The sequence below is a fragment of the Oncorhynchus masou genome, chromosome 16, assembly GCF_036934945.1.
Source record: "Oncorhynchus masou masou isolate Uvic2021 chromosome 16, UVic_Omas_1.1, whole genome shotgun sequence".
Lineage (NCBI taxonomy): Eukaryota > Metazoa > Chordata > Actinopteri > Salmoniformes > Salmonidae > Oncorhynchus > Oncorhynchus masou.
The window spans coordinates 14,782,802-14,802,030 of NC_088227.1; the positions used below are offsets into that span (position 1 = coordinate 14,782,802).

Here is a 19,229-nt window from a genome sequence, read left to right on the forward strand (position 1 = left end):
TTTTGTGACAAAATATTGCGCTTAAAACGGGCACGTCTTTTTATCCAAAAATGATATAGCGCCCCTAGAGTTTCAAGAGGTTAAAAAGGATTTACTGCGAAAGAATACGATGCAATTATTTGAGGATAGAGCCCCATAAATTTAAAAAAACCATTTCAACCAGCACAGGCATAACAAAATCAAACTGCAATAAAATAAATTGTTTACCTTTGACGATCTTCCTCTGTTTGCAATCCCAATGCTCATCGTTACACAATGAATGCTCTTTTGTTTGATAAAATCAATTTTTATATCCTATTAAGAAACATTTTGTGAACCGCTTGTGTCGTGAATTGTCTCATTCCATTTGACGACACAGTCGAGGTAAATACACACACAAAACGTGACTTTCCCAGTAATGTTTGGTTTCATTGCAATCAACTGGTTTGTTTGTAACAACCAAACCTGATGGGTCATTCCGCGGGACGTATCGACTGAAAGAAACCAATTTGAAGACAAGTAATGACATCATTGTGCACCAATGATTTGCCCGCTGTTTCGTTGATTGACTATTTTAACCCAATGACCACTGATAGTCTTGAAATCTAGCTGGGTCGATAGCCAATGAGCTGAGGTAAAGGGCAATATGTAATGTTTGTGTCTGAAGACCAACCCATGTAGTAAACTCCGGCGTAAAGAGGTTCATTCGCCATTGACGATTCATACCGGAAGGAGCAACGCATGTTGCACACAGCATTGTTTTAGTAAAGAGCAGTCAGCTGTTTATATATCAATTAGTATGACAACTAAGTCAGGGAAAGCTACATTAAGTCTAGATATACAGATGTACACACAATTATACAAGGACGATTTATTTAGAGATTCCCAAATGGAGGAATATTTTCAGAACGGAGAGGACATCGTTTTGGACTGGTAAGTTCTTCTCATGTGAATGCCGTTGTATGAAATTCAGTCTCCAGACTGTCATATGTGCTCAGTGTGAACCTGCTTTCATCTGTGAAGAGCACAGGGCGCCAGTGGCGAATTTGCCAATCTTTGTGTTCTCTGGCCAATGCCAAACGTCCTGCACAGTGTTGGGCTGTAAGCGCAACCCCCACCTGTGGATGTCGGCCCTTATATCACCCTCATGGAGTCTGTTTCTGACCGTTTGAGCAGACACATGCACATTTGTGGCCTGCTGGAGGTCATTTTGCAAGGCTCTGGCAGTGCTCCTCCTTGCACAAAGGCGGAGGTAGCGGGTCCTGCTGCTGGGTTGTTGCCCTCCGACGGCCTCCTCCACGTCTCCTGATTTACTGGCCTGTCTCCTGGTAGCACCTCCATGCTCTGTACACTACGCTGACAGACACAGCAAACCTTCTTGACACAGCTTGCATTGCCCACAAGCCGAGTAGGACTTTCTTGAACAGTAGAACAGACTAGGGTTGTCTAGGTTCCAGATGTTCATATCCTCATTCAGTCCACACGGACTTACGTATTATCATCTAAGTACACAAGGGGGAGCCCAAAAAAACATAATCACATTTTGCATCCATTACCAGAATGCCAACAAAATGCTAATGAGCGCAAAGACCGGCAAATCAGCTAACGAAGTTGTGGACACCCCCTCAACTTACTGGAATTAGCGATTTCAGCCACACCCATTGGCAACTGTATAAAAATGGCTCACAGCCACACAATCTCCATAGACAAACGTTGGGTGTAGAATGGCCTTACTGAAGAGCTCAGTGACTTTCAACATGGCACCGGCATAGGCTGTTACCTTTCCAACAAGTGACTTAAGTTTTTGCTCTGCTAGAGCTGCCCCGTCAACTGTAAATGCTGTTATTGTAAAGTGGAAATGTCTAGGAGCAACAACGGCTCAGCAGCAAAGTGGTAGGCCACAAGCTCACAGAATGGGACTACCGAGTACTGAAGGTAAAATGGTCTGGACTGTTTCTCATGGTTTGGGCAAGGCCCCTTAATTCCAGTGAAGGGACATCTTAATGCTACAACATACAATGACTATCTAGACCATTCTTTGCAGCATCAGTTTGAGGAAGGCCCTTTCCTTTGACAGCATGGCAATGCCACCGTGCACAAAACGAGGCCCATACAAAAGTGGTATGCCGAGAGCGGTGTGGATGAACTTGATTGGATGAATTAGAAAACCGACAGCCAGGCCCAACCTCACTAACGCGCTTGCGCTGGTGGTTGAATGGACAAACGTCCCTGCAGCAATGTTTAAACATCTTGTGGAAAGCCTTCCCAGAAGAGTGGAGGCTGTTCGAGGCGGGGGGCAGCGTCATATTAACGCCTATGATCTTGCAATGAAATGATTGACGAGCACATGTCCACACACTCAATTTTTTTATTTTACAAGCAAATGACGAAAAGGTATGCATGCTTGTCTGGAGGAAGAACTGTACTGTGTACGCTGTCTGGAGTCTTGGAGCTGCAAGTGCAACGGGTCTGCCTGCTTCATGGAGAAGGGGGGAGGCGCAGACAGGCCCAGAACAGAAAAAAATAAGGAAATCAAGCTGCAGTGGCAGCTGTACAGGTAACTCATCCAAAGGGCTTTGACTTCAAGCACAGCAGAAAGCCAACACAATATGCCCCACAACATTAAGCAGGTTAACCTTAAGGGTCAACCTAACATTTGTTTTTCCACACAGGAAAAGCTCAAATGCGTAAGAAATGTAGTGCAGCGTTTCGTAAACACAGCTCTATAATGCTTTCTATTGTAGTTTATGCTCAGCATCAAAAAAAGTTGCTGCATTTCTCATGAACAGGCATGCTATCAGAAGACAGCTGACGGATGTGTTGCGACAGACTATTTCTCAGGGTAAATGCCATTTTAACTTTACGCATTAACGCCACTACTTTAGGAAATGTAGCTGGTTATATTTTTATGATAAAGATATGGCCATGCATTGTTTTTAGCAAAAATAAATAAGGGTTTTCACTGTAAACTCATTTACGTGTGTGGCTGCCAGTTTAGCACTACTGTTGTCATTGACGAGCCACTTTCTGCTTAATGATTTATACTATTTATGACAAAACTATAGTTGCATGTCCCTGATCCCTATTGAGAAAAATAAAACACCTTTACTTTCAATATAAAACGCAAACCTGTGAATACACAGCTGGACTCACCAGCTCCTGCTTTCTCCTGCTGTGCTATTTACAAACACTTGACCGGCTCAACTGTTCTGGGGAACTAACAAGCTTCATAATGTAAAATGAACACCCATCTGCTTAGTCTCCTAAAGTATTGCACAAGTTCACGTCGGGTATTTACTTAAAGGACAAATTTATTGAAAAATTTTCAAAAACATTGTTAGCAGTATTGAAAAACTATCACATGACTATTTCTAAATATCCTGGTACAGCCCAAGCCTAGACCAGGCACTAAAGCAGACTGGGAAATATAGAATTTTACACCGCAGATAATACAAAATTGCCTGTTCTGAACTATCCACTAACTGATGCATTTGTCACTTCAAACCATACTTCCTTTAGATCGAAACTGTCAAAAGTACACTCGGGCTAATTTGTAAATAAATGTCACGCACCAAAACATTTTTTTTTAAATGGCCAATTAAATCACTTTTTTACATGAGTTCTAAAATTCTCCAAATGTGATCACTGAGAGAAAAAAAATACGTTTGTGAATCCCTGCCCTACTGTCTGACAATCATACATAAGCCGCTTGCTGGAACTCCAAGAACCATACTCAAACGTATTTAAAAACTAGAGCATTTCAATCATTTTAGTATGGTTGATAGAAACATATCCTTTAACATATATTAGGGAAATGCAAAAAAATAAGGGCCTAATTTATGAAGTTGGAGAACTACGAGTGAGTCATGAAAATCTTATTTCACTATACCTGCACAAGTAATAGCAGCAAGATGGACTCCAGGTAACGTTAATGAAACTACTGGTCATTCATGCATTAAGTCACAGAAGATTCGTTTCTCAGATAACTGATGGGCAATCAACTCAAACTGATCATTATCCATTCCCTGTTTATTATGTTTATGCTTTTAGTTCATTCTGCATTGCAAATGTAAAGCTTAACAGAAAGACAGACAATATATGTTTAAGTTGACACAAGGCACGGCCCCACAAGGCACTACCACATGCTTAGCATGATGCGAGGGCCCACATGCGTGACGCAGGAGAACAAATGAAAGGGAAAATTACTAACCCTAGTTATACAATGACAACACTTGTTGCGTTGTAGATTTAGTGAGCTACCTAGCTCTTGACATAAGCTACATTACTGCATAGAGATGCACGTGTACGTCGGTCTAACTCCAAATCCATGCGCAGTATGCGAAAAACCCGCGCAGTCAAACTCAACCCAATCGTACCCTTTCTCTTGCCTGGGCAACAACAAAACTGCTCGATTTCAAATACGTAGCCAGCCGTATACCTTACATTGCGTCAAGCCATATGTAGATACATTTCTGAACATGTTAGAGTACAGAGAGTTTTACTGGAAACCATGCTTGACAGTTTGACGAATTGTAGCGAGACTAGCCAACATATAGCAAACCATCCAACAAACAGGTGACATGGTTAACGTTAGCTAACTAACACCGATTGAATGAATGACTCAGCTAGCTACCGCGTTAGCAAGCGCCAAGCTACTACAGCTAGCGGTCGAATATGGGGGATGGTAATTCATTCGGCCACCACATGACATGTCAGTGAAAAATGCTATGGTGGTTTACGAGAACTGGGCTCGTTGTCATTAAATAAACTACCTAGGAAGAGGAAGAAAGCCTGGTTACGATGTTTTTAGCGCTTGTTGAGGGTTGAAGCTACAGCCAGTTCTTCAGATGACGGATTGCTTGAGTCCATACAGTGCCACATGCTAGCAGCTTAGCTAGCAAGCAAAGTCAAACAGACAGGCATGTATTAATCAAATCTTCACTCCACAAACCTTGGGATGGTACGGAGGTCCCCTGTTCCTTTATTCTCATCTTGCCGGGAGAACCACACCTCCAACAGCTTCTCGGTTCCCTCGAAGAAGTGTGCACCGTTCTCTTCCATCGTGACACAGCAGACACCAATAACAGAAATTAAATGTAGGTTACGTTTTCAACTTAATTAGTTTGTCCTTGCTTGATCGTTATAATTTATTAAGTACAGTCCTTTAGCAATCCAGGTGTAATTTCTTGGTTTTACCGTCTTCCCTTTTACAGAGAATACTGTAGAGCGACTGCTAGCTAATATCACCGGCCATACTGTGGAAAGCGCAGAATGAGGACTGCACAGTGATTTTATTCACCTAGCCTATCACGTCACCCTCAAGTTAGTCGAATCACATTGGCGGGTCCTTTCCATTAAGTGGCGATTGGCTGAGGCAACTGTCAGCATGACAGAAGTGTGTACATTGCTAATCTCCAAACATATTACAAAATGATGGTTATGCCGATTTGCTACATGTACCTCTCTCAGCTCAAGGCAATAGATGTCATTTGGGCGATAGTATAGTAGACTATTCCTCTAGTTGAGGCTACTTGAGAAAAAAACTCACTTGATTATTTCTATTTAAAAACGTATTGGAGACCTGCACATGTTGGGTCAAACTACAAAAGGGTGACACATTTGTTAATTTGAGTAGAAAATAACACTTGAAATCCCGAGTGGCGCAGCGGTCTAAGGCACATACATCTCAGTGCTCGAGACGTCACTACAGACCCTGGTTCCATCCTGGGCTGTATCACAACCGGCCGTGGTTGGGAGTCCCATAGGGCGGCGCACAATTGGCCCAGTGTCGTCCGGGTAAGGGGAGTGTTTCGTCGTCATTGTAAAATAAGAATTTGTTCTTAACAGACTTGCCTAGTAAAATAAAGGTTCAATAAAAACTCTCACGCAAAATGCGGAATGTAGTTTCACGAACCTTTTACTTCCATGTTGATAACTCAAGCTGACGTTTTTGTAAACTACCTTCCCCAGAAAGCCTTGCGTGCCAATTAGAAACGTCAACGAGCCAGTGAACATTAAACGGAGTAGACCAAAATCCCAAACAAGGAAATGGTGGGGGAATAAAACGACAAGATTATTTAATTAATGCATGTAATAATTAATATTTTATATTATTGTAATTTAAGAAATATTTATGGGTTAAAATGGATTACGACTTCAAAACAAAGCTCGCGGCCGAACGAGAGAAGGTAGAAGATCTGTTCGAATATGAAGGTTGCAAAGTGGGTCGAGGCACATACGGGCACGTTTATAAAGCTAAGCGCAAAGACGGGTAAGATTCTGAACGTTATTGTTTACTCAATAAACTGATTGCATAATGCCGTATGAAGACTATATCTCTTTGCACGTTGGACAGAGACTACATTTGAACCTCCCTGAGCTCTGCCAGTGTCTGTGTTTTTGTTTTCATGTACGCACTCACTCGCAACGGTCCTCCCCCAAAACACCACAGTGATGATGTTTATTATTTGACACCCTGTTCATGGTAACCCAGACTACTTTCAACATTAGTTATTTATATAAGCCTAGTAGAATCGTGTAAGCTATGATCTTGGTCAACTTTGCTAAGTTTTTGCTGCTTAAAATAATCATCATATGATTGCCAAGATCTCTCAAGAGCACTGACACAGTCGAACTCGAACTTGGTGCTGGAATGCAAATAAAACAAGTGTCACAGCAATGATTAGAATACACATCTTTGGCAAATACTTTATTATTATGTTTTTCTAATATGGATAAAATACTCATATCACACAATTAATCATTTTGTAAGCGTTTGCTGTTGCTGTTCCTTATTGACCATTTACTTTGCAAAGGCGCCAACATTTCTGTGGGATCATTTTAAAATACATTGAAATTGTTTTTTTCCTGCACAAGCAAGTGATTGCTGTCTTTGATTCTCATTTGAGAACCAATCTCAAGATATGCCTGGAGCATAGACTTCTCTCCAGATTGAAGGGAAAGTGGAAATGTAGGCTATGCTATTTCGGTTTTGAGGGAGAGTAGATCACTATATAACACTATCATTAGCCTATACTGGACCATTAGGCCTATTAGCCCAATCAGATATGCAAATAGGACATAGGAACTTATCTGCACTGATCAATCAATACTGGAGGTAATCCAGTATATCACCTCCAGTATTGATTGATCAATGTGATGAGATCCTATATGTCTATCTGATTGGGCCAGTAGGCCTAATAGCCCATTATAGGCTTATGATGACAAAGAAAATAATCCCTCCTTTAGGAAAGTCAGTGTAATATGGAACTTTTGTCCATAGTAGCAGAATATATACTATCTGTAATAAACAATAAATAAGTTGCAAAATGTAAATGCCAGTGCAGAGTTGAGGGTGTAGGATCGATAATTTGGCATAGGGCCTTCTGGCACAAGTCGTAAACTCAGCAAAAAAAGAAATGTCCTCTCACTGTCAACTGCATTTATTTTCAGCAAACTTAACATGTGTAAATATTTGTATGAACATAAGATTCAACAACTGAGACATCAACTGAACAAGTTCCACAGACATGTGACTAACAGAAATGGAGTAATGTGTCCCTGAACAAAGGAGGGGTCAAAAACAAAAGTAACAGTCAGTATCGGATGTGGCCACCAGCTGCATTAAGTACCGCAGTGCATCTCCTCCTCATGGATTGCACCAGATTTGCCAGTTCTTGCTGTGAGATGTCATCCCACTCTTCCACCAAGGCACCTACAAGTTCCCGGACATTTCTGGGGGGGAATGGCCCTAGCCCTCACCCTCCGATCCAACAGGTCCCAGACGTGCTCAATGGGACTGAGATCCCGGGTTCTTTGCTGGCCATGGCAGAACACTGACATTCCTGTCTTACAGGAAATCATGCACAGAACGAGCAGTATGGCTGGTGGCATTGTCATGTCAGGATGAGCCTGCAAAAAGGGTACAACATGAGGATGTCTTCCCTGTAACGCACAGTGTTGAGATTACCTGCAATGACAACAAGCTCAGTCCGATGATGCTGTGACACACTGCCCCAGACCATAACGGACCCTCCATCTCCAAATTGATCCCACTCCAGAGTACAGGCCTCGGTGTATCGCTCATTCCTTTGACGATAAACGTGAATCCAACCATCACACCTGGTGAGACAAAACCGCGATTCGTCAGTAAAGAGCACTTTTTGCCAGTCCTGTCTGGTCCAGCGACGGTGGGTTTGTGTCCATGGGCGGCATTGTTGCCGGTGATGTCTGGTGAGGACCTGCCTTACAACAGGCCTACAAGCCCTCAGTCCAGCCTCTCTCAGCCTTTTGCGGACAGTCTGAGCACTGATGGAGGGATTATGCGTTCCTGGTGTAGCTCGGGCAGTTGTTGTTGTTGCCATCCTGTACCTGTCCCGCAGGTGTGATGTTCGAATGTACCGATCCTGTGCAAGTGTTGTTACACGTGGTCTGCCACTGCAAGGACGATCAGCTGTTCGGCCTATCTCCATGTAGCGCTGTCTTAGGTGTCTCACAGTACGGACATTTCAATGTATTGCCCTGGCGACATCTGCAGTCCTCATGCCTCCTTGCAGCATGCCTAAGACATGTTCACTCAGATGAGCAAGGACCCTGGTCATCTTTATTTTGGTGTTTTTCAGAGTCAGTCGAAAGTTCTCTTTAGTGTCCTAAGTTTTCATAACTGTGACCTTAATTGCCTACCATCTGTAAGCTGTTCGTGTCTTAACAACCGTTCCACAGGTGCATGTTCATTAATTGTTTATGGTTAATTGAACAAGCATGGGAAACAGTGCTTGTTCACAATGAAGATCTGTGAAGTTATTTGGATTTTTACACATTATCTTTGAAAGACAGGGTCCTGAAAAAGGGACGTTTCTTTTTTTGCTTTGTTTATTTTCACGGAATGTGGACGATGCAAGTATGGGTGAGGGAGCGTAAAAAGGGCGGGACCAAAGTTGGGGAAAGCTGAACTTTATGCAAATACTCTGCGATATTGCAACGCTATTGACCAATTGAAGCTCACTACTGGATTGGCTATTGATACTTATTACTACCTAGCCTGCTTGCTAGCACCCACATGAGGGCGAAGTTCGCGTGGCTACCTGAATTATTATGTCATGTGGAAATTCACTGTAACCGAATTCGGTTGCATGCTGGTGCTCCGTTCCTCTCATTTCCCGCGAACCCCCCCCCCCCTCTGCTTTTTCTTTCTTACAGGTAGTGTCATCTGTCATTCAAGTAGCCTGAGAAAAAAGGCTGATGTTTTTTGCACATATTGTGTATTAATTTATGTCATTTGTAGGCTTACTAATATTGATAGATAATGGGACTTTTCTATTTAGTTAATCAATAAACTGAGACAGTGTTGTTGTTGCCGATTTTTCAGTGACTCATGCTTTCAGGGGTGGTGCAGTAGGCCTGGCTGACGCAACTTACGTGAATCACAGCGATGGAGAGCTGTGACACACTGATGTCAGAAGGATTTCGAGTTAGGTGTTAGCCAGACTTAGGCCGAGCCCAGGGGAGAACGATTTGCCCCTCGCATTGAGGATTTCAAGTTGAAGGCTGACGGTGGTACTGCAGGCATTGTTTCCAGAAAACAGGATCCGCCATTAGAATCAATGTGGAAATGGCAATCTTCGTGGTTAATATTTGTGGATCCATTACTTTAAAAAAAATCACAATCATGGAACCAATAATTTATTTTATTTCACTAGATGTATGTCCTTGAACCGATTACTTTAAAATCTCACACAGACAGTTATAAGGATAATTTAGTTGCTAATGGCAGCCTGCAGTACATCGGTTGGCCTTCAACTTGAGATACTCAATGAGAGGGGGCAGCACTGAGTGAGCCTGCAACGTCACTGAATAATAGATTAATAGAATTAACTTTTATATCCTGAAATACACCTTTAACTCAGGTGGAGGTTTTAATTCTGTATCTAATGATTGACAGATATCCAGCATTATTAATCTTGAGTTTAAACTATGTCTTAGTCTTGGATTATTTGATATTTGGAGATCTAAATATGCTGATAAAAAGTACTTCACTTGGAGTAACAAGGACATGTCCAGACAGTCAAGAATTGACTTCTGGTTGATTTAATTCATTAGATAACACTGTAGTCAAGGTATCCATTGAACCATACATTCTTACTGATCTTAAAGTTATATTCTTATCTTAACATTTTTATGTCTCTGACGTTAATAAACTGAGTCTGAGTTATTGGAAACTCAATAGTAGACTGTTGGAAGATGATCATTTCAAGATGGATGCCAAAAATATTATACAAGAAAATTGGAGGAAAGCCAAACTATTTAAGTCTTATGGGAAATATTGGGAATTAATGAAGTATGAAATAAGACAGTCATGAAGAGAGGTAAAGAAATATCTGAACTTAACAAGTTTCTCTTCCCTCAATTTTTTAAGGAAATACTTTCTCTAATCTCTATAGAGGACCTTGATGAAGAAGGAAATATTTTTTTTCTTTAGAAATTGACCATATGAAGAGAGAGCAAAAGGTGCATTTGTAAAATCAAGAAAGAGATGGTTTGAGGTAGGTGAAAAAAAACCCACAAAATACATACAATTTAGAGAGAAATTCAGAATTTACCTCAATTCATAAGCTTAATATAGATGACAAAGAAAATTAAAACTCCAAAGATATTCCAAAATATGTTTCACAATTCTATGGTAATTTTTATACCAGTAATGTCTGTCCTACTGGTGACATATCTGCCTTTCTAGACTCTGTCAAAAACTATGCAAAATTCATAGATGAAGACTTCCAAAAGTCTTGATTAATTTATTTATATTAATGAAATAAACAAATGTATCAGCAAGTTAAAAGAGAACAAATCTCGAGGGAATTGATGGCTTTATTAGTTCAATCTATAAATATTTTCAGGGGGATATTGTTGAATTTATTTATATTTAATGTTTAAGGAGGCAATTGATTTAGGGGTCCTGCCTGTTTCTATGACACAAGGCCTCATTTCTGTGATGCCTCAACCAAACAAAGTTCCAATGATGTTTGAAAATTGGAGACCAATCACATTAACGAACATTGATGTAAAGCTACTTGCATCCATCTTTGCAGAAAGACTTAAAGGTATTGACCAAATAATTTATGATACCCAGTCTGTTTTTTTGAAGAGCTGACATATATGTAATAATATTCAACTTGTTTTGGAATTGATAGACTACAATGAGCACATTATGGAATATAGCTTTATTTTATTTGTAGACCTGTACAAGTCTTTTGAGACTTCGATTTTTGGATTTTGGTCAATATTTTCAAGGTGTACAATAATTAAGACACTTTACAATAATAGTAACAGCTCTGTTATATTATCCATGGAACTTCAGAGATTCGACATTAGACACAGAATTAAACAAGGATGCCCAATTTCTCCTTTCTTATTTGTATAGGTCACACAAGTTATGGCACTTCATATCAATACAGATTGTTTTAGGAGTACTCAGATACAAGATAAAGAGAGAATGTTCACAATTGGCTGACAACACCACAATTTTTTTTTTAAAGATCATAATGAAGTCAGGAAAGCTATTGAGGGTATTAATACCTTCTCACATGTATCTGGTTTATCTCTGAATATTAGGAAATGTGAATGATTTGTGTTGAAAAAATGTGACTTAAACTCTGTATGTAACGATGTGATCACATATCTTGGTATTAAAGTTAGCAAAGATCAGAAAGAAAGGGACAACTTAAATTGCTCTCCTTTTGTAGAGGACATTGGAAAGAGATATAACTCCTGGTTATTAAGACATCTTTCTTTATCTGGATGTGTACTTTTGTCCAAATCTGAAGGTCTGTCCAGATTAGTTTACACCTCCATTGCTTTGGATGTTCCTCTGTCAGTAACTAAAATGGTTGATACTAAATTATTTAACTTCACACGGAGGAATAAACCTAATTACTTAAGAAAAGCTGTAACAAAGTGAGGGAGGGTGGAATGCTCTGGATTTTAAAACCTCTATTACAGTCTTTAAGATCTAATGGATACAAAACTATTTAAGAAATAAGTATTGCATTTGGAATATAATCCCTAATTTAATATTTCAACATATTTGTGGTCTAGAATTCTTACTCAAATGCAACTTTGATGTGGATAAAGATCCCTATTAAGCTTGCTAACTTTTATAAACAAGTACTTCTAACTTGGAACCTCCATGTACAAACCATTTTCCCCACATAGATATACAATCTGGAATAATAAAGACTTAAAATACAAAAACAAGTATTTTTATTCAGGAACTGGTTTGACAACAGCGTTATCTGGGTTAAACAATTATTGGATAATGATGGACAACTATATGATTATCCAGAATTCATGAGAACACAAATGTTACATTCTCCCCTGAGGAGTTTCAAATAGTTGTTTGAGCTGTCCCTAAAGGTGCTATTCTTCTTTTTAGGAGAATATAACAATACTCCAAGTGCCACTTTTGAGGATTTTGTAGCCTCAATATTGCTAAACTATAAATGTAATAACATGTATATAAGAACTCCGTCAAGATGTTACTATTGCATCTGCTAGAATATACTGGAATGCAGCCCAAGGACAAGTGAACTGGAACAAAGTCTCGTTGTTGTCTGGCAAATACCTCTTTCACCTTATTAGATTTACAGTATCATACAAACACATTCATAGAATCTACCCTGTAAAGACCTTTATCATACACAGATTGGGAGTGTTCTTATGTCAGAAGATTTTATTTTAAAAGAAGCAACTATTAATGTTAATTTGAAAGACTCTATTGTATGAACTCTGATTTAACATTCATTGTTCTTTCTTTATTTTTCATACAGATTCTATATCCATAAAATGAAGTGGGCGGAGAACAAACCCCTCTTCACGTTGATTTAAGATGGAATTGAAATATTATTTTGAAAATTATCAGTAAGTGTAAAAACAAAAAAGCAATACTTACCATAAAAAAAATTTACAAATGGAAAATGTATCTAAAATGTACCCCAGTCTGTTAGGTTGATATACACTTGTTTGTGATTTTCTGTTTTTGTATTTGTTTTGTTCATAATAATAATAAAAAGATAGATAGATAGATATATATATATATATATATATATATATATATATATATATATATATATATATATATATATATATATATATATATATATATATATAAAGCAAGAGTTTGCAAAGCAACAGCATCAACTTCCGGGTAGACAGGCGAAGCGCTAGTATGCTCAACTAAAAGTATACCCTTCGTTTACACCAGTGGTTCCCAAACTTTTTATAGTCCCGTACCCCTTCAAACATTCAACCTCTAGCTGCGTACCCCCTCTAGCACCACAGCAAGCGCACTCTCAAATGTTGTTTTTTTGCCATATTTTTTTTGCCATCATCATCCCTGCCACACACACACACTATACAATAAAAAAATGAAACATTTTACCCCCTTTTCTCCCCAATTTTGTGGTATCCAATTGTTAGTAGTTACTATCTTGTCTCATCGCTACAACTCCCATACGGGCTCGGGAGAGACGAAGGTCGAAAGCCATGCATCCTCCGAAACACAACCCAACCAAGCCGCACTGCTTCTTAACACAGCGTGCATCCAACCCGGAAGCCAGCCGCACCAATGTGTCGGAGGAAACACTGTGCACCTGGCGACCTGGTTAGCATGCACTGCGCCCGGCCCGCCACAGGAGTCGCTAGTGCGCAATGAGACAAGGATATCCCTACCGGCCAAACCCTCCCTAACCCGGACGACGCTAAGCCAATTGTGCGTCGCCCCATGGACGTCCCGGTCGCGGCCGGCTGCGACAGAGCCTGGGCTCGATACAATACTTGTATTAAACATAAGAATGAGTGTGATTTTTTTTTTGTCACAACCTGGCTCGTGGGAAGTGACGAAGAGCTCCTATAGGACCAGTGCACAAATAATAATAATAATAAGAAGAAGAAGAATTTTGCTCTTTATTTAACCATCTTACATATAAAACCTAATTTGTTCATCGAAAATTGTAAATAACTCACCACAGGTTAATGAGAAGGGTGTGCTTGAAAGGATGCACATAACGCTGCAATGTTGGGTTGTATTGGAGAAAGTCTCAATCTTAAATAATTTTCCACACACAATCTGTGCCTGTATTTAGTTTTCATGCTAGTGATGGCTGAGAAAGTTTTTTTAACAGTGTGATTTGCCAAGGCAGCATACTCTGAGCGTAGCCCAATCCAGTAATCTGGCAGTGGCTTCCGATTTTAAATTCAATTTTCACAGAACCGCTTGTTGCAATTTCAATGAGGCCCTCTTGTTCAGTAAGTGGACTGGAGGCAGGGCATGAAAGGGATAACGTATCCAGTTGTTTGTGTCATTCATTTCAGTTAAGTACCTGCGGAATTGCGCACCCAACTCACTCAGGTGCTTCGCTATATCACATTTGACATTGTCCATAAGCTTGAGTTCATTTGCATACAATAATGGAAAGTCCTGTGTATTGTTCTTGTTAATGAGACAGAGAAGAGCTCCAACTTCTTAATCATAGCTTCAATTTTGTCCCTCACATTGAATATAGTTGCGGAGAGTCCCTGTAATCCTAGATTCAGATCATTCAGGTGAGAAAAAACATCACCCAGATAGTCCAGACGTGTGAGAAACTCATCATCATGTAAGCGGTCAGACAAGTGAAAAATGATGGTCTCTCAATTCAAAAACACGTGTCAATACTTTACATGGTCGCTGCCCATATCATTGAATAGTGCCGAAAATGCACGAGAGTTCAGGGACCTTGATTTAACAAAGTTAACCATTTTAACTGTAGTGTCCAAAACGTCTTTCAAGCTGTCAGGCATTCCCTTGGCAGCCAGAGCCTCTCAGTTGATGCTGCGGTGTACCCAAGTGGCGTCGGGAGCAACTGCTTGCACGCGCGTTACCACTCCACTTTGTCTCCCTGTCATGGCTTTTGCGCCATCAATAAAGAAACCAACAAGAGCAGCAGCTACGTTTGGTTACATACAGACCTTTAGTGGAATTCCCCCGAGAGAGTAACGGTTAATGTTATTGGATGTTAATTATTTGACATTGTGTTGTTATTTTTCTGAACACTATAGGTGGTTTAATTTTATTTTTGGCAGTGAAACGAGGCTACTCAGGCTGTTGGACTGTTTGAAAATGTGAAAAAAAATATATGTATATATTTGGCGTATCCCTGACGGCATTGCGCATACCCCAGTTTGGGAATATCTAGTTTATAGTATACTAAAATGAACTAATAGTATATAGTGGGCTCCGGAGTGGCGCAGCATTCTAAGGCACAGTCCCTGGTTCAAATCCAGGCTGCATCACATCCGGCTGTGATTGGGCAGCGCACAATTGGTCCAGCGTGGTCTTGGTTTGGCCGGGTGAGGCCGTCATTTGTAAATAAGAATTTGTTCTTAATTGGAGATCTTAGGTGGCACCATTTTACACCTACAGTAACTAAGATGTTTGGTGCTGTATTTCTCAATGAAAAAATGTGCATGAAAACGAGTCGTCTCTCGTTGAATGACAACAAAGACTTTATTGAAAAAACCCTGCAGTTGGCCAATCACGAACGAAGGGGCGTAGAATTAGTCTCCCGAACGTCGGCTAGCCTCGAGGAAAAACGTGTGTGGCCAACAGTCGAAAAAACCCTCACCGAAGTCGAAAACTAACAAAAACATCACAAAATGTCACCGTAATATATGCACAAAATCTTCTGAACTGTTTCGGGAGGGAAGCATCCTTTATTTACCATTCGTATTATGTGGTGGAAAATAGCAAAAGAAAAAGCCCCCCCCCCCCTACATGTTTTGTATTCTTGTTGTGCATTAGCATTTTCTATGACTAGACAGTCCACTGTGTTGTTCATGATTACAGTGTTGTTTACTGTGCATCAGGGATGTTGGAGATGTCATGTTTGATTAAAAAAACACATCCACTCACTATGGATTTGTAGTACAACATTTGGTCTCCATTATCCAAGGTTTTTCACCTTTTCACCAAAACCATTTTCTGCAATCGAACACGTTTGAAGTAGGCTCAATAATATTTTCTGAAAAGTCAATATTGGGTTAATAAATGTTCCCCTACTACAAAGATATGGCTTATCTCAGATAATCAATTGTCCCCTGTATCGTAGTGTGCTGTATGTGTGCATACCACAATATGTCTCACATTTCTTCATTGGCAGGCACATCTCATCAATGCCTTTTCCCACCACCAGCAAGTTTTTACAAGGGCATAGGAATACCCTCAGAATACAATGTCAAGAAAAAAGCCCTCCGATTTTTCCTGACGCTTCATTTATTAAATCAAATCCTTTTTGTCTTTGATCATTCTGATTCCGCACTGTGTGTGCTGTGAGTTCTGTATGTAGGCTATGGTTGAATCCAGAGCGTGTGTTTGCATTGGGGGTTGAAATGCAGGGTGGTTAGATAATGATGAGAGGCTACACTCAACAACAACAGAGCACGCCCGTGGCGAGGGAATAGCTGTCTTCAGCAAGAGGATGTTGCTAATGGCAGGGATTCTACTGTTCCGCAAGAACACGTTGAGCAGTCCGTCTCCATCATTTCCATATCCCCTGTCCTTTCTGACTCTCGCTCATAAACACACAACCTTCAATACCTGATGCAGTATTTTATTAATCTATCTATGCTCAAGAACAAGGGATTTGTCCCTGTGTTACATTGCCAAAGAAATAAAGCTGGTTTGTGATGTCCTGTTTTTTTGTGGTTATTTGTCTGTTTCTCTGCAGGAAAGATGAGAAGGAGTATGCACTGAAGCAAATTGAAGGAACTGGAATATCCATGTCTGCTTGCAGGGAAATTGCTGTAAGTTAATATATTGCTTAAAGGCACTGTATAGTCCTTTCTCCTACAATGTTGTTGTCCCTTCTCCTGTGTTTTCTCCTACAATAAGATATTAAGTGTAGTCGCTGCAACGTGCCATTTTCTTGACTTTAACCCTTTAGCTGGTGCTATATTAAAGAGTAAAAACCTAAGAACTGTTCTATTTTGTCTGTAGAGTGTATTCCTGTACTGATGTGCTTCTGGGATTGTAATAGCCCCAGAGTTTTGCAGTGTTCCTAATGGCATAAAGAATAGAGACATCACCATGTAAATATATAAGGTTTGCACATTTTATGGCTCCCACACGTCTACTGTATAGTGTTCAGACCTCCAATGTGTTATAAACAATACAATATTTGCCTTTGGTGCAAAGAGTGAAACACACACAAACGAGTGCCCCTTGTGAAGACGCTGGCGTCCACCCAGCTCCTCTTTTCTTACACTCAGCGGTCGCTTACATTTTTCACTTGCTCCGCAGGTTATTCCTAACCCAGTGCAAAGCAGAAGCAGTCCAAGAACACATGCTACACACAGGGGAGCTGTAGCCTCTTACCAACCGTCTTGACTTCCGTGAGCTTGTCGATTTTTAAGGCAGCCCCCCCCGCACCTCTCTGATTCAGAGGGGATTGAGTGAAATGCGGAAGAGATGTTTTTTAGTTGAACGCATTCAGTTGTACAACTGACTAGGTATCTTCCCTTTGCTTTCCCTACATTTTGTTTCACTACACGGATGTGATGTGTCTGGGTAGCGAAGTAGAATGTAAGCTTGTGAGATTGGGATGGTTCGTACCAGGCTAGGGGAGCGGACTGGGATATGTTATGTAAGTTCCACATACCAACCTCTCTAGGTATGTGATACATGATCCACACAATATCAGAACGTTGTATGCTGGTTACACTACATGTTGTGGTGACAAACCTACTGTGTATTCTACCCACAATACAGTCAAGCTTACTCAGTGGGTGATGGTTGGCTGCAAACCGTGAGAGTAAGAAAGGATTTGTGCGTTATTGCTAATCTTAAAGAAAAAACTGTTCTTTGGGTGGGGGTAGGGGGGGTGGTGGGGGCTGGCACAGACGTCAATTCATCATCAGTTCCAGGTTGGTTCAACTTAATTTCAGTGAAATTAAATGGAAACAATGTTGAATCAACCAGTGTGTGCCCAGTGGGTAGTGTAGTGTGTGTATACTAGAGCAGCTGCGTTGACTTGGGGTGTGTTTGAGTGGTTATGGGTTGCTGTGTGTGTGGTTATGGGTTGCATTTGTGATTGTCTGTAAGGGTTGGATGTGTGACGAGTCAGTGTGAATAGTCTCTAAAATGCATATAGTCTCTCGTGTGAAAATAGTCTCAAAGGTACAGGTCTGTGTAGGGAGACCAGCTAGGGTTAGCTGTTCAGCAGTGTGATGGCCTGGCGGTAGAATTGAACAGAGGTACAGGCGTGTTTTGGCTATAAGCCGCTGCCTCAGCTCTGACTGCAGTACTGCAGAAAGGGACTGACTGAATGACTGGATACTCCATCTGGACATGTCTACTCCTGCTCAGCCCAAACTCTCACTATCCAACACTCATCATTCCCATCCCAGGAGTGGGGACACCTATGGTATCCTCTCCAGGTGACCCTTAACACTTTAGCCCCACATAGTGTTCAACCCATAGAGATCCTGTTTAATTACAATAGGGGCTTGATCATAAAACCTCAGCGTTTTAGAATGGGGTGAAAATGGCAGCCATATTTGTCAGGAAAACATCCAAACCAGTCTAATTGGAATGAATGGCAGAAGAGGCACAATCCGGCTTTTACTTATGTAGGAACATAAAAGAATAAGGCATGTGATATGAATGGAATGTTGGCAATTAATTCGAGAAATGAATGTAATCATTATTTAAACTGTCTGCCTAGCTAGCTAGCTAACAAACATACAGTGCAGATAAATTCATTGTGTAAAATAATCTTATCACAGCACTGGCAAACCATAGTTGACCAACTCCCTGACCAAAATGGCTGACCTTTCATCATAAGAAGGTTCATGTCCATTCTAGTATTCTAATTCCTCATTCTATGGTTCACCCACTCTGCTTTCAGAAGTAGCTATACAGGGAAACATTCATAGAATTAGGAATTACAATAGTAATTAAATAGGTAATTGAATAGAATATCTATGATTATTCTGATAATTATAACAGAACATGAAGCTTTCATTCAAAAAAAAGTCTCAGCTCAAATTCTACTATGGCAGCATTGCTTTGTTTTTCGAACCATCAGACGGAAATTCTGGCAAGGAATGTTACTAAAATTGTTCTGAATGAAAGTAAATATTGGTGTGTTTTTTGTTGGTGATCTGACCCAGTATTGGGAATCTAGCTAGCGTGTTTAGCCTGTTCTGTTTGCATAGCACCC

The 19,229-nt window shown here is 40.4% G+C and overlaps 2 protein-coding genes across 11 annotated transcripts in view; one reads left to right on the top strand and one right to left on the bottom strand.

Moving 5' to 3' along the window:
- amd1 (adenosylmethionine decarboxylase 1) overlaps positions 1-5,246 on the bottom strand; it is a 28,726-nt gene extending 23,480 nt beyond the window's left edge. For both annotated transcript variants that reach the window (XM_064990826.1, XM_064990825.1), the window contains exon 1: positions 4,931-5,246. In XM_064990826.1, coding sequence (XP_064846898.1) covers positions 4,931-5,040 — 110 coding nt within the window. In that variant the 5' untranslated portion in view covers positions 5,041-5,246. The remainder of the gene's footprint in view (positions 1-4,930) is intronic.
- A 741-nt stretch (positions 5,247-5,987) lies between these two features.
- cdk19 (cyclin dependent kinase 19) overlaps positions 5,988-19,229 on the top strand; it is a 66,856-nt gene continuing 53,614 nt past the window's right edge. For 8 of the 9 annotated variants that reach the window (XR_010458221.1, XR_010458220.1, XR_010458224.1 and 5 more), the window contains exons 1-2: positions 5,988-6,250; positions 16,737-16,812. Coding sequence is in view for 2 of the 9 variants with exons in the window: in XM_064990827.1 (XP_064846899.1) it covers positions 6,123-6,250; positions 16,737-16,812 (204 nt within the window). In the remaining 7 variants the exon portion in view is untranslated. Of the gene's footprint in view, positions 6,251-12,800; positions 12,892-16,736; positions 16,813-19,229 lie in introns of all 9 variants that reach the window. The other variant, XM_064990828.1, reaches the window with a different exon arrangement.